This window comes from Mycothermus thermophilus, assembly GCF_041956435.1.
Source record: "Mycothermus thermophilus strain CBS 625.91 unplaced genomic scaffold VTJ04scaffold_5, whole genome shotgun sequence".
NCBI lineage: Eukaryota > Fungi > Ascomycota > Sordariomycetes > Sordariales > Chaetomiaceae > Mycothermus > Mycothermus thermophilus.
This window is the reverse complement of record NW_027191431.1, coordinates 3,134,811-3,149,428: the sequence shown is the minus strand read 5'-3', so window position 1 is coordinate 3,149,428 and position 14,618 is coordinate 3,134,811. Positions and strand designations below refer to the sequence as shown.

At 56.4% G+C, this 14,618-nt stretch overlaps 6 protein-coding genes across 6 annotated transcripts; 3 read left to right on the top strand and 3 right to left on the bottom strand.

Moving 5' to 3' along the window:
• Window positions 1-632: 632 nt before the first annotated feature.
• On the bottom strand, window positions 633-1,958 carry VTJ04DRAFT_8225 (uncharacterized protein; the record flags this gene model as incomplete). The annotated part of the gene is made up of 3 exons (XM_069366639.1): window positions 633-930; window positions 989-1,847; window positions 1,907-1,958. 3 exons carry the CDS (start codon window positions 1,956-1,958, stop codon window positions 633-635), a joined length of 1,209 nt encoding a protein of 402 aa, XP_069217553.1.
• A 3,514-nt stretch (window positions 1,959-5,472) lies between these two features.
• Window positions 5,473-6,867, bottom strand: VTJ04DRAFT_8224 (uncharacterized protein; the record flags this gene model as incomplete). The annotated part of the gene is made up of 2 exons (XM_069366638.1): window positions 5,473-5,522; window positions 5,682-6,867. 2 exons carry the CDS (start codon window positions 6,865-6,867, stop codon window positions 5,473-5,475), a joined length of 1,236 nt encoding a protein of 411 aa, XP_069217552.1.
• A 1,604-nt stretch (window positions 6,868-8,471) lies between these two features.
• VTJ04DRAFT_8223 (uncharacterized protein) lies at window positions 8,472-9,877 on the top strand (the record flags this gene model as incomplete). Its single annotated transcript, XM_069366637.1, has 4 exons — window positions 8,472-9,327; window positions 9,389-9,469; window positions 9,531-9,665; window positions 9,729-9,877. 4 exons carry the CDS (start codon window positions 8,472-8,474, stop codon window positions 9,875-9,877), a joined length of 1,221 nt encoding a protein of 406 aa, XP_069217551.1.
• Window positions 9,878-10,168: 291 nt separating this feature from the next.
• On the top strand, window positions 10,169-11,115 carry VTJ04DRAFT_8222 (uncharacterized protein; the record flags this gene model as incomplete). Its single annotated transcript, XM_069366636.1, has 2 exons — window positions 10,169-10,289; window positions 10,715-11,115. 2 exons carry the CDS (start codon window positions 10,169-10,171, stop codon window positions 11,113-11,115), a joined length of 522 nt encoding a protein of 173 aa, XP_069217550.1.
• Window positions 11,116-11,128: 13 nt separating this feature from the next.
• Window positions 11,129-11,621, bottom strand: VTJ04DRAFT_8221 (uncharacterized protein; the record flags this gene model as incomplete). The annotated part of the gene is made up of 2 exons (XM_069366635.1): window positions 11,129-11,387; window positions 11,500-11,621. 2 exons carry the CDS (start codon window positions 11,619-11,621, stop codon window positions 11,129-11,131), a joined length of 381 nt encoding a protein of 126 aa, XP_069217549.1.
• Window positions 11,622-12,718: 1,097 nt separating this feature from the next.
• On the top strand, window positions 12,719-14,261 carry VTJ04DRAFT_8220 (uncharacterized protein; the record flags this gene model as incomplete). The annotated part of the gene is made up of 2 exons (XM_069366634.1): window positions 12,719-13,322; window positions 13,411-14,261. 2 exons carry the CDS (start codon window positions 12,719-12,721, stop codon window positions 14,259-14,261), a joined length of 1,455 nt encoding a protein of 484 aa, XP_069217548.1.
• Between the last annotated feature and the right edge of the window lie 357 nt (window positions 14,262-14,618).

The following is a 14,618-nucleotide window of genomic DNA, read 5'->3' as shown; positions in this document are numbered from 1 at the left end:
AAAAAAAATAGAACGACCAAAGTTGGGTAAACCACATCAACAACCCCAACCCCCCTCAAACCACCACATCGTGTCCTATCACCGCCCGCCCCTCCAGCCAACAAACATCCAACTTCCCGAACAACCCTCCCCACACCCAAGGTGCCTTGTCTTGCCTCCTCCCTCCCTGTTTGCGTTGCCTTGCCGTATCAAGTCAATTCGCCTTGATAATCCTTTTCACCGTGCCTCGATCTCGTCCAACTCTGGGCCACTCCCCGTCATATCCAACCATGAAACCAACCACCACTTCGATGAGAACCATGCTGCTGTTCGGAGTCTGAAGAACTTCCTTCGTCTATCAGCATTATTATTCTCACACCGCCTGTCTAGTGACCATAGTAGGCAGCAGTAGCGGTTCCAGTATGTAGCTGCAGCTGACACGGCGACAACCACGATAACGGGGGTATATACCCAGAGTTCCCGAGTCCTGAGCCCAGAAGCAATGATGACGACGCATTCGAAGGGGGAGAGAGTAAAAAAAGACCAAAGGCTCCAATTATATTTCCCCGTAATATTACCAGCCCCACAATACCATCCTCCCTAGCAATGAACCATTAATTACTCAGAGAATCCCAGACCACACATCAACTCGTTCAGAGGGCCGCAGCGAGACCAGCAACAGCCGCCAGGCCGAGCAGAGCAGAGTTGAAGATGACGCCAGCAGCGCTGTTCTCCGTGCCATCGATGTCGCCGGAATCCGACGTCTCACCATCAATATCCTCGTTGGCATTCTCGTTGTTGGATGTGCAGGTGAAGACACCAGCGATAGTGCCGTCACCGCCCTGGTTGCCAGGAGCATACTCCCTCAGGTTGTCGCAGGACTCGCGGATGTCGGCCGTGCTGGAAATATCGACGGCACCCTCGACGGTGTTGAGAGCGGGGAATTCAACCCTGGAGAGATCTGTCAGTCAACGATCCTGAGAGAAAACGAAAAGCTATAGAAACGTACTCAGTAAAGTTGCCGCGGAGCTTGATGGCACCGCCGACGTGGGTCAGCTTGGGGAAGAAGGTAACACGGTCGAGGGCAGTGTTGTTGGCAATGAGCAGACCACCGCCGATATCGGTGAGCTTGGGGAAGGTCATGTTCTTGAGGGCAGCATTGCCAACGAACGAGATATCACCCTTCTCGGTGTGGGTGAGGTTGGGGGCGCTGAAGGACTCGAAGAAGTTGGAGTCGAAGCGGGCAGAACCGTTGACGACCTGAAGAGACGGGATCGAAAACTTGGTCACGTTGGCGATGGCCATATTGGCAGCCCAGACAAGGTTGGGGAACTCGACATTGAGACCGACACCAATGCCGTTGGCCTGGATGATGAGAGTGTCGCCGACGCTGCGGAGCTTGGACGCGTACTGCTGCAGGCGGCGGTTGTTGTTGATGTTGAAGATGTCGACCGAGGTGAGCTCAATGCCGTCGAGGGACTGGAGCACCGTGTCGCTAATGGAGACCGACTTGGCGCTCGTGAGGGGGCCGAGAGTAATGGAGCTCAGGAGGCCGAGAGACTGCCACTCAAGAGAGTCGACGGAGGTGAGGCTGCCGAAATTGATGGAATTGATCTTGGTGACGTTCCTGATCGTGAAGGCGCCACCAATGCTCTTGAGGGTGCTGCTGGTAATCGTCTCAAGCTCGCCGTTGTCCTCGATCCGGAGATCGCCCGTGATCTGCTCGGTGCCCGAGATATCGATCGCGGCACCGGTCTGACGGCCGAAAACGACCGAGCCCCTCAGGGTCTTGCAGCCAGCAAGCTTCGTGGCCTCGGCCGCGCTGGCGACCGTGGTGGTGCCACCGGAGACAGTGCAAGTGGATTGGGCTGGGAGGTTGGGTCAGGATCACGAAGAAGCTCGGGAGGGATATCTCATGGCCACTCACCAGCGGCAGAGCCGATCGCCGCGAGGGCGGGAAGAAGATGCTTGACGAGCATTTTGTCAAAAAGTCTGTTGAGAAAACTGTCAGAATGAATGTCGGAGCCTGTCTGCGAGAGATCTGCGGCTGGAAAACGCAGGCCCGATGCAACGAGACGCGGAAAGTCGAGTCACGAGTGACGCCGAAGAGCTTCGTGGCAGTGTTGGTTGCCAGTCTGAAGTGGTTGGCCAGCCAGCGCCACGGAACGCAGAACCAGGCAATGGACGGCCAGTCAGTCCAGAAGAATCCCGGAACTCGTGAAAAGAGGACCCGGGGAAGCTCCTTTCTGCCTTGTCTCCGAGTTGGCCACAGGGACGGGAGTTGTTGAGAGAACCGGGAAACTGATGGATGTCGGTTTCAGGAAAGCGGAACGGGCCCGGGATGATGGCTCGGCCGACTCGTCACAGAACACAGTTGAAACGCGTCGCGTTCGTGGCCAGTGGAGCAGAAAGAGCAGTTCACGGCGACCAAGAGACTCGCAGTGGCGATGGAGAGATGGCGACAGGCTTCTCGTTACACCGGGGATCCTGCAGAATTCCAATTGACAGACCGCTGGGACGGCACGCACCTTGAGAGGTCCTAAACGGAGACGGAGTGAGGGAAAGAAACGAAGAAAAAAAAGATTAAGGTAGTCGGGTAGTCGCAGCTGGACCTCTGAACTCTCCGAGGCGCAACGGGCGGGAAACGAGTGTACCGAAGCAAAAAATTGCTAACGAGAGGCGCGAAGGAAGAGGTTGATGGAAGAGGTGAAAACGAGGAAGGAAAAGAGAAGAGATTCGGTGGTGTGGTTTGTGTTGGAGAGATTCTGCTCTTTGGATCCGCAGGAGCAGCCAAGGTCCCTGGCCTCCTAGTTCCTCCTTGCTTCCTTGGTTGCTAGGCCTGATCTTTGGGCCTGGTCTGGCTCAAGGGGGGCGAGCCCACCGGGAGCCACTTTCCTGCCAGGAACCCTCACGAAACCTGCCAGGAAAGGGCGAATCGGACGGGGCCTTTGTTATTGCCGGTGGGTCTGATTGCTACGGGCACGCCCCAGGAAGTCGCTGGCAGTTGGAGGGCGTGCAATCCATCGCCGCGCCGTCATTGGTTTGTGGCCGGCCCAGAAGCCATTTTGAGGTGCCACTCGTCTCCTCCAGCATGGTCCATTGTCTCATCAGCTGCTCAGGGGCCTTGGTCGGGTCTGGATGATTGCCACCGCTGCGTGATCGCAGACCCCGACGCCAAAGCCAAACCAGGAAGCCGGTCGATGCCATGTCGGGCCAAGTTTGGCTGCATTTTGTGTCGATGCATTTTTCTTTCACTTGGTGCCCGCCAGTCCAGATTAATCCAGGGATTTCGTATCGCTGTGTCTCGGCCATGTCTGTGTCTGCACCAGCTCCTGGCAGTTTTTCAACGGCTTCTGTGCCGTGCCGTCCTCCATGTCTTCGGCAGAGCGATAGGGAGCTACTCCGTACCAATTCATCAATCAACACAACACAAACTCTTTGCGACGTAACGTCAACCAACAGGTCCTCTCTTGCCGTCAAAGCATTGAAACAATTGAGAATGACGAAAATGTAGTAGTAGCAGCACATGCCCTGGCCCATCCGCCCGTATCCCGTCTCCCGCCCCGATGACCCCGAGCTTGGCGAGATGAGGCCGTGTCCTTATTGCCCTAGCGTGGACTACGGGGGGCCGAAGGTCGCCAACGTGACACTCGGAATTCCTGGCGTGGCACGGTGGCTGCCGGGCTTGCAGCTGTGTCTGCGCCAAATCGGTTTCGTCAGTGCAGACGACGTCGATGGCGTTCGCTGGCTGTTTTCCAAGGTTTGTGTGTTCCAGGAATGTCCCAGGAGCGACCAGGAGAGGGAGAATGACTTGTTGGGATGACGGGAATAACAATTTTGTTGTGTCTCGTGTTCATCTCATCAAGACACAAGATTTTTCTTCTTCCACTGGATCGTGGTCGTCTTAGTATGCATGAAAGCCGCGGATTCGCCGTGTGCTGGTGCGATAAGCCAGTCCGATGTTGTCTACGGTCCCGTACAACGGTTTGGGCGGCGCGGCGGCCGCTCGCGATGCAAGCTTGGCTGCGACGGGGATTTGCGGCCGCCTGCAGCGCAAAAGATGGGGGCAGCTTCAAGCTTCCAAGGTTTTGCTGAGCCTCATCAGCTTTGCTTGGTGTTTGTTCAAGCAGGATGACGTCGACAAAAAAACGCAGGACAAAAAAAGACCTCGGTTCAACGCACACAAAAAAGTGTCCACAGTGGCTCAGCTGCCAACGACGGCGAAGACCGACAAAAAGTGAGGACATCAAGATGGAGCGCATGCTTCCCCGATGCGGATGATTGGACAATTGACAGCAAGCGAAAGTGGACAGCCACTCCACATGGTTACGATGCATCCCGTTGCTGTTGTGTTGCATCTCAGGGGCATGGCCGTTGAATGGGATCGCCATTGCCCCTTCACCGCCAAACCGAGGCTTCACGAAACGCAGAGACTGCTGTTCCTTGCCTACCTGTAAGCCAATACACTTACTCAGATCAAGATATGTGTTGCTGGACACATGTGCTCCTAAACTCACCACCCCAGCGGCCTCCAACAAGACCGATGGCCTCAAGGACAGGTTTGGTGGCACAGTCTGGTCATCTGGTTCAACAATAACCGGATCTTGAATGTCTAGAGTTTGTTGGCTAACGACTACTACTCCTAGTTGTAGAGCAACCCCGAAAAAGCTGTGCTATCCATACAGCGCTGACATCGGGGCTGCTCAGTGATGCCCGTAACTCCCAATCTCTCTGAGACATACTACGTTACCAATGTTAGAGAGTATAGTTACCTCCGAGGTGAACCTGATGTGAAAAGGATAATTACATCACCAGAAACATGTTGGTGGTCGTCCAATGACGATTCACGGTTACTACCATTAGTCGAGTGAACGTGACTCGGACTCTGATTTGGATACACTGGATCATGAATGATCCCTCGAGTAGTTCATTATTCAGCTCTGGTGTGGAACAGGCCGAAGATAACCTCCACAATTCAGTTTGACTTCAGTTTTCAGCCTCGAGAAAATAAATGGATTGGTGGGTACACAGAAAGCTCGTATCTGAACCCGTAGGTATGCTCAATAGGGACTCGTATCAGAGGGCTGATTCTATGGAAGCCCATTCAGAGTATATCAAGAAGACAAACAAATCTTCCCAAGTCTTGCGCAACATGACTTGAGCAGTTCCACGAGGAGGTGTCGACGACGTTGCCATGTGTAACCTGATAGTCGAGTCTGGGGCCAGACCTCCGTCGTCCAACTCCGTTCTCTCCCGGCTGGGAAGGGACCGACGTGACGGCACAAAGTCGTGCGATGTAGGACCAACCCAGCGGATCGATGTATGTAACAGCGGCCCGGTGGCCAGAACACGGACCGGTTTGACATCAACGACCCGGCACGACGTGCCACAGGGAGACGCCGGTGCTCTCCCAGAATAGCTCTGGCAAGACAGACCACTTAGACGGCTAGCCCGCTTGCGTTCTGTCTCAATCGTAGGAGTATGTGATCCAACTCATGACTCCAGAGTGCTGATATCGGTCTCCTCAACCCTCCACATGTACCCTAGAAGCACAAGACATGTCAGCGTTGATCTTCACATCATACTCGTCAGAAGTTGATATGTCTCATCCCCAAACGGAGCAAGAGGCACAACCCCAGGGCGGAGAGACAACCAACCAAGGAGAAACAAAACAGAAAGGAAAGAAACCAAGCAATACTCACACATAAACACACTCCGATACGGCCTAAACCTCTCACTAATCTCCACCATCTCCTTCTCACTCATATACCTCCACTTCCCACTCTTCCCTCCCCCGCCACCACCCCCATTCGCCTTCAACCTGGCCACGTCTTTGCCCACAAACGCCGCCATGCCCCTCTGCACCCCCAAGTCGCCCGTCGAGAACACGTCGAGCCGCTTGAGCGCGAACATGGCAAACATCTCGACCGTCCACCTCCCCAGGCCGCGTATCGCCGTCAGCCGCGCGACGAGCTCCTCGTACGGCATGTCGGCCAGCGCCTGCGCGGTGAGCCGTCCCGAGGCGAACTCCTCGGCCAGGCCGACGAGGTACTCGGCCTTGCGCTGGGAGAGGCCGGCGGTGCGCAGGCGCTCGAGCGGGGTGGCGGCGACTTGGGAGGGGGTGGGGAAGGGGCGGGAGGATTTGAGGATGCTGCACTCGGGGTCGTCGGCATGATTTGTGTTGATGTTGTTGTCGTCGTGAAATAGACTGATAAACCGCGCCTTGATGGTCCGCGCCGCGGCGCCGCTGACTTGCTGCGAGATGATGCTGCTGCAGAGGGCCTCGAAGGGGTCGATCTGCTCGGCGAGCCCCTCGGGGGAGAAGAGGCGGCAGTGGTGCTTGTCGATGAGCGGCTTCATGCGCGGGTCGACGCGGATGAGGTGGGCGAGCGCTTCCGAGAGGATGGTGGCGGAGGTGGTGACGTGAGGTTGGCCTCCTTCTGATGCTGTTGCTGCTGCTGATGGTGTGGAGGTTGATGAGGCATCGTCGGCAGACCCCTCCTGGACGGGCGGCGCCGGCTCGGGCGCGATGATGCGTGAGGTTTTAGGTGAGCGTAGCAAGGCATTGGTGCGTGTTGGGTCAGCCAGCCGAGCCACAGCGGGGTGTCGAGGTCTGCCGGTTGGGGTTTGAGCCGGTTCGGCCAGGAGGCTCGCGGCGGCCGGAGTGGGGGTGCCGGGCACGGCGTCTGGATTGGGACGGGCCCGGCGCTTCCTCGGGGTAGACGGCGCGGCCGGGACGGTCTCGGAGCCATTCACTGCTGGGGCATTGATGTCGGACCCTTTCCGTTTGCGCGACGCCGTTGATAGCGGCGCCGATGGTGCAGGAGAAAGGGGGAGTTTGGTGTTGTTGGCCAAAGCGGCCAGTCGAGAGGATCGACGAGTTGCCATTTTGAGGGCTCACAGGGATTGGAACCCGGTGATAAAAGGAGAGAAATGGTCGAGCGCGAAGCAAAAGTTGAACGGGAAGGTATCGGAACAAGTTTTGGTAGAACAAGAGACACCAAAACTAGTGAGGTCTAGTTGATCCTCGGTTTGGCATCAAGTACAAAGGGACCTGAGATTCGAAAAGAAAAATGGCTGGAACAAGCCAAGTAGGTTTTGTTGTTGAGCCGGGTTGCCATCCCGCCGTGCTGACATACTCCGTAAGTAGTGACGTGCTGAAACGCGCCCTTTGATTGACGTCCATCGCGCTCGTGGCGCCAACTCACGTGCCTCTCGGCGGACATATAATTTACATAGAGAGACGTCCTATCCCATCAACTGGCAATCCGTAAGCCTGGGAGCAAAGGGTCGAACTGACGGCACAAATAAAATAGCCTATATTTCTTTCCAGTCGAAGCAGAGCATTTTGGTTCACATCCGTAAACTACATCGCGGTATCTCGTTACCAGACCGGCAGATCGTTGCCGTCTTTCGCATTTGTCTACTCCGTGCCTACTGATCGTCTTTTTACCAGCCGATGGGCTTTTCCTGGGCTCGCTGGATGCGGGAGGAGAGCGTCAAGCGTTAATGAGGTGTCACGGGTTTGGTTGAATGGTTGCCCTGCGAGAGAGGCTCTGACTGAGCATCTGGAAATTTCAAGGCCGTTCGTCCCCTCCTTCGATGCACTGGATCGACGGGGCGCAGCTCACTTGCAGGTCTGGGGTTGCCAATGGAATGAGAGGATGTGTCAAGGGAATGCCATCAGACGCCATCAGATGGCGGTCGATAGACGTTGGGGATAGGGCCTAGTTTTTCTTCGTCCGACCATCAGGGCAGGTAAGTAGACATCACAGCTACATGGCATGGACCTCACAGCGTACCTCTTTGTTGTTTGTGAAAGTGCTGGTAGGCACCTACTCCGTTTTACATCGAGATTTTGCGACGGGTAGGCGTTTCCAGGTTGACCTGGATCGGAATCCCTCAGGGCAGGCTCTGCCGAGTCAGTCTGCATGGTGGGTTCCAGATTCCTTCCCCCCTGCAGCCTTCCGTTGGACCCTTGCGCTTGGCTTTCCGTCAATCACAAGCGAAGAAGAACGCCAGCCGGCACAAGCTTTCGAACGGCCATTGGGTTCTGGGTTCTGGACCACTTCCCGATCCAACCCTTGGACACACCACCACAACCACAGCACATCCTCAACAGCCACGACCTACCCACAGCCTTACGCCCACCTCGGGTGGATACTGCCAGAGAAGACGACGGTCGCGAAACTCAAAAAAACCTCCCAGCCCTGCGCCTGCTTCTCAATGGCCACCTAACTCTACTTGTGCCGGTGTCACAACCAATATCCCTAGTTATTCTCCGTACCCGAGCCGCACAAGACCTCGATCAACCGACCTGGAAGTGCGTAACACTGCATCTCAACTTTGCGCCCGCAACTCTTCTGCCCGACCACGAGGATCGCCTTGTCTACAAGCTGCGAAGGGGTATTACCGGATAGGCGGCGACAGTCCTAGCCTCCTCGGCCTCTCTCTTCCCTCGTGGCGTTCAAGGACGCCAGCCAAAGTTCAAGATGCTGCTCCCCAAGGGTGGCTTTAGTTGGAAGACGGCAAGGGCAAGCCTGCCTTCGGTCCCAACAAGAGCGATACGTTCCGTGTTTACGAGGTCGCGCTTCCTCTTTCTCATCGTCCTCGCCGGCATCACATTATTACTATGGCAAGGCATCAAGGCCTCCGTCGCCAGTATGCAAAAGTTCTACTGCTGGGGCCCGGCAAAGTCGCCAATGTCGATGACCCCGGCCGAACACGCGGCATGGACTGCCCACATGACGACGCCCGTCATCTTCAACAAGAACACTCCCCTAGAGATCAACTCATCCACGATCGAGTTCGTCGACCTCAACCCCATCAAGTCCACCACCAAGGCCCTGCAGAACAAGGAGCGCGTCCTGCTCCTCACCCCGCTCAAGGACGCCTCCAGGTACCTGTCCAAGTACTTTGAGCTTCTCACGCAGCTCACCTACCCCCACGACCTCATCGACCTTGCCTTCCTCATCAGCGACACTACCGATGACACCCTCGCCGTCTTGTCCTCCGAGCTCGAGCGCATCCAGAAACGCACAGACGGCGTCGCCTTCCGAAGCGCCACCATTGTCCAGAAAGATTTTGGTTTTACACTGAGCCAGGATGTCCAAGATCGCCACGGTTTTGAGGCTCAAGCCCCGCGCCGCAAGGCCATGGCCAGGGCCCGGAACTACCTCCTAGCCACCGCCCTGAAGCCCGAACATTCGTGGGTGTACTGGCGGGATGTCGACATTGTGGACAGTCCGCCCAAGATCATTGAGGATTTTATTGCCCATGATCGCGACATCCTCGTGCCCAATATCTGGTTCCATCGGTACGAAAACGGGAAGGATATCGAGGGAAGATGTAAGTTGTTGGATTCCTACTTGGGGACCAATGTCAGGGACTTGGCTAACACGTTTCACAGTCGACTATAACTCTTGGATCGAGTCGGATCAGGGCCGCAAGCTGGCTGCCTCGCTGGACAAGGATGTCATCTTGGTTGAGGGTACGCGGTCATGCTCCTCACTCATACCCCCTTAATGTTCCCTAGCTAACTCTCGCTGTAGGCTACAGGCAGTTCAGGACCGGTCGGACGTACATGGCCCTGATGGGCGACTGGAGGGAAGACAAGGATAAGGAGATTGAACTGGACGGCATTGGCGGCGTCAACATCATCGTCAAGGCCGACGTCCACCGGTCAGGTATGTAACACTCGGCTCAGGCCCGCTACATCCATCCGGACATGTGAAGCTAACACGGGCCAGGTATCAACTTCCCATGCTACGCCTTCGAGAACCAAGCGGAGACGGAGGGCTTCGCCAAGATGGCCAAACGCGCCGGTTACGGCGTATACGGCCTGCCCAATTACGTTGTGTGGCATATTGACACGCAGGAGAAGGGCGGCAATCTCTAAGACCCGGTCCACGCGGATCTTTGGCTTCTTCCTTGGCCACTCGCCCTCGGCTCTTGAATCCTTTCTACTCTGGGCAAGGTCCCATCCGTTTCTTGTCCCACGCCCCTATTTATAATAGTGGGGGGTAAAGACACCCGACGCTGCTTCGGCCGATTTAATGTCTTTTTGAATCCTTACATCTTGCTGGTACAGGCTACCTCGGTGTTGGGAGTTGGGGGGTGGAGGCCCGCGTTCTGTGAGGTAGACGGGAGGTTCACTGTTGGATGACGACACGTTTTTTGTTTTTTTGAGATGCTACACGCACGAATCACGAGAGATCACGGCGGCATTGGAGTTTTGTACTTTGTTTTTGGCTTTGTCACAAAAGAGAAGGACGGAGGGACAATTTTTGCATTACAGACTCCCCTAGGATGTTAGGAGGGATGGGTGGAGTATAAGGTGTATCAAGTCTTCTCTGTGCATATTTTTTGGGTGTTAATGAGATTGGCATGGGATGAGAGAGTCCGAGCTAGGGATTTAGAGGAATTGGAGAGAACAAAAAAGACGTCGCTTGCTCAACCGGCTTGGCTTCGTTTTCTGGCTCGATGGAGGTCCACGGGTTGGTAGCGTTTTCTTCTGGGTTTGGATACAGCGGGGATAATGAGCGACATGAAATAACAGAGACGTACGCGTATGAGCATGGAGATGAGCATAGTCGGACATAAATAGCGACAAACTTGATTCTTGTTGGCAAGGACGGGAGTCATGAGACCGGACACAACTAGCACGTATCTGTGTGACCAAGACCGAGACTCGACTAGCAAAGAGAACTGACGAGGGAACAAGGTCAGATTCAAGGGGCTCTGTCAACAAGCTTTGTGGTTAATACACAGAGAGGGAAATACATGGCGACAGGTCCCGTTGTATCAAGTTGTTGGATGTGTGTGGGTGAACAGGGTGGCACGGCATTGATTCTATCCTCCTCTTCTGCCGGTGTCTTGCTTTTTCTCCGCTCGATACAAATACAGGAAGGACGTCGCCGCGGCTTCATCCATCCATCCACCCGTTCGCCTCACCCTCCACTACCAGCCTGCTCCCGTCTAACTTCCACCTCTTCTTCCGCAATCATAGGTAACCAACGCCCCCGGGACCGACCAAATCACCTCGCCTCAACAACCTTTTTTTTGTTGCTGTTTCTTTCCCTCATTCCCATTCATTCCCTCCCCATCCCCCGGTTGACTTTTTGCTTAGTTGCCTAGCAGCAGCAGTAGCTTAGTGCTTCTTGAGGATGCCGACGGTATCGAGCTGGTGGCGCTCCTTTTGCTCGGCGGCGATCTGCTCGAGGATGGGGCTGAGGTAAGGGACGTCCTCCTCGGGCTTGGTCCATTCCGACTTGGGCAGGATCTTTTGCTGCAGGCTGAGCTGGGTGGCGCGGCGGATGCGGTAGACGCGGTCGTACTGCTCCTTGGGGGGGAGGCGGGCGAGGGCCTGGAGGACGGGCTCGTTGTCTTCGGGGATGAGGTCGTCGGCCCTGGGGAAGGGTTAGAAAGTGTTGGGTTGGTTTGGGAGAGATAGGTAGAAAAGTCCAATCCAATTGGGCATGTGTGTGTGTGTGTGCTTTGGACTGGGTGGTGGGAACTCACTTCAGACCCATCTGGCGATAGCCGGCGGCGTTGGCGTACCAGTTGGCCACCGGCCTGACGAGCTTGGTGAGCCACGGCCGCTCGAGGACGAACTTTGTGAAGCAGGGGGCGACGATGGGCATGGTGGGCAGCGGTTCTGCAGGGAGTCGATGTGGTGGGTTTTGGGGGTGGTGGTGGTCGTCAATCACCGAATTGCTGCTGCGCGAAATCGAAGCACGTCAGACTCGGAGGTGTGAGCTTGAGCTCTGGGCAGGTCAAGGTTTCTTCTTCCCGGGAATTACCGTCCACCTGAGTGGCTCTGGGTGATGGTTGGTGCCTGAGATTTCAGGCTTCTATCCGAAAGATGTAAGATACCGTATTGTCTGACATCAGCGGGGTTCCATCTGACCCAATGCCCGCGGTCCCTGATGCCACTCCAGGGCTGAATTGAATGACTCGCAGAACCTTGCTTAAATCCGAACATTCCGTGAGTATGTCGCTGGCGGTGTTGCATAGTCTCATGAAGTCGGGGACTCGGCTTTCTTCAGATGCGCCAGAGATTTCACGTTTCACCACCTCGGCATCTAAGTATCTATGGAAAATAGACAGCGCTTGTGCCGAGTGCTAGCACATGTCAGGTACGAATCAAGCCACTGCAGTGTCGCCGAAACCCAGAGTGCTGCTGGTGTAAGCCAACAACGTACGATTTGGGGACTTCCCGGCAGCTCGGGGGGCAGTCGCAGGTGCCCCTCTTGCCGTTGCGCGACGGCAAGAGTGGTATTGTCCGGCACCCGGAGACAGCTGCCCCACCATTGACCCGCTGCAGGTTCCCCACGCTTTCCCTTTCAAGACTTCTTTCGCTGCAGCGGCACTCCGATTTCCAAGATTCCAAGATTGCCGTCCCGGTCCATATCATATCTCCCGTCGCCGGCTCCCCTCCCTTCTCCAACCACGGCCTACCTCTCTGCCTGTGCAACCACCGCAATCACGTCTTTCCCGCCGTGCGATTCTCCATCATAACCAACTACCTAGTTCATGCTACGCGACGGCCCTTGACCGCAGTCCCGATCCCGTGCCTGTGCGGGCTTATTCCCCGCACAGCCGCGTCAAAGGGATCGCAGACAGACAACTACCTACGCTACGTAGCCGGCTCTCCATTGATTGTCCTGCTCCCGATGCATGCTACACCTTTGCCTCCCTAGATGACGTCGTCTGCGATCCCCCTTCGTCCTTCCCACCCATGACATCCACGCCGCCCGACCAGCGCATCCCTCCTTCACAATCCTCGACCTCATCCCGAACCCGTTCCATCCTTTACAGCGCCCCTCCGGAAGGCGGCATGTCTCACGACCAACTCCCCGACCACGCACCGCCCGCTCCCGTGCCTCCGCCGGACTATGGGGTGCCGCTAGCCGAGCCTCAACTATCGCGGTCTCGGGCGGCACAAGTTCCTCCGCCGCGACCTTCGTCCCGGTTACCGGCCGGCGCAACAATGCCGGACCGGTCCCGCCTCACCATCGAGGAACGATGGGCCGTCAATGCTTCCCATTCTCAGTTCAACGCCCTCGCCGGCGCCATCGGCGGCTTCATGTCGGGCATTGTCACCTGCCCGCTTGACGTGATCAAGACCAAGCTCCAGGCCCAAGGCGGGTTTTCAACACACGGCACGCATGCGCCGAGGGTATACAAGGGCCTGGTAGGCACCGCCAGCGTCATATGGAAGGAGGAGGGTCTGAGGGGCATGTACCGGGGACTGGGCCCCATCATTATGGGATACCTGCCGACTTGGGCCGTGTGGTTTACCGTCTACAACAAGACAAAGTCCATCTTGGGTGAACACTACCGTACGTGATGCCTCATCTGATGTCCCATGTCCGTCCCAACTAGTATGGCTTTTCGTTCTCGCAACTGACAATCAAGCCTCTCCTGCAGAAAGCGCCTTCGTTATTAACTTTTGGTCATCCATAATCGCCGGCGGAACCAGCACCCTCGTCACAAATCCAATCTGGGTCATCAAGACCCGCCTCATGTCCCAGTCCACCCGCCACGACAGGAGTGGCTTTCCTCTCCCGAAGAGCGCCAACACCCCAACCTCAAGACCCGTATTCCACCATCCATGGCACTACCGGTCAACATGGGACGCCGCTCGCAAGATGTACACGACGGAAGGAATCCTCTCCTTCTACTCGGGCCTTACCCCCGCCCTCCTCGGCCTCACCCACGTCGCCGTGCAATTCCCCGCCTACGAGTACCTCAAAGTCAAATTCACCGGCCGGCCTATGGGCGCCGCCTCCACCCCGGGCCAGGACGACAAAGCCCACTGGTTCGGCATCCTCGCAGCCTCCATCCTCTCCAAAATCCTCGCCAGCAGCGCCACCTACCCGCACGAAGTGATCCGCACGCGCCTGCAAACGCAACGCCGCCCCATGCCAGGCTACGAATACATGGAAGGTCTGGGCGGGGTGCAGCCCGGCGTCAACGGCGCTAACGGCGTCAATGGTAACGCCGCCGCCGCGCAGCAACAGCCGCAGCAGCAGCCGTCGTCTCATGGCCAGGGCCCAAAGTACCGCGGAATCGTCTCGACGTTTCGGACGATGCTCCACGAAGAGGGGTGGCGCGCGTTTTATGCGGGGATGGGCACCAACATGATGCGCGCCGTGCCCGCGGCGACGGTGACAATGCTGACGTACGAGTCGGTGATGCGGCATTTGAATCATGTGCGCGCGGACGGGGAGGCGAAGTTGAGGATGTTGGAGGAGGAAGGCAGGGAGTTTGGGACGTAAGGGAGGTAAAGCAGGGTTTAGACTTATTAGATGCGAATCACTTACTCGGAAGATTACTTGTCTGCGGCGGCTTCCGGAGCTATCAAGTCGACAATCATGATAACGATGATGGCGGCGGCGGCGACGACGACGACGGCCAGACCGGGATCTTCTGGATTTTAGAAGGGAAGGGAAAGAGTTTACCTTTCTTGTTTTCGAGGGCCACCATGCTGGGCAGAACCAGCTTTGGTGGCGGTTGAGGTTACAGCAGATGCCTCTTGGATGGCATATACCATACAGAGACAACTTATACCGCATCAAGAGAGAGAGAGAGAGAGAGAGAGGAGGTAGGGTAGGGGTAGGTGGTGGTGGGAGGTA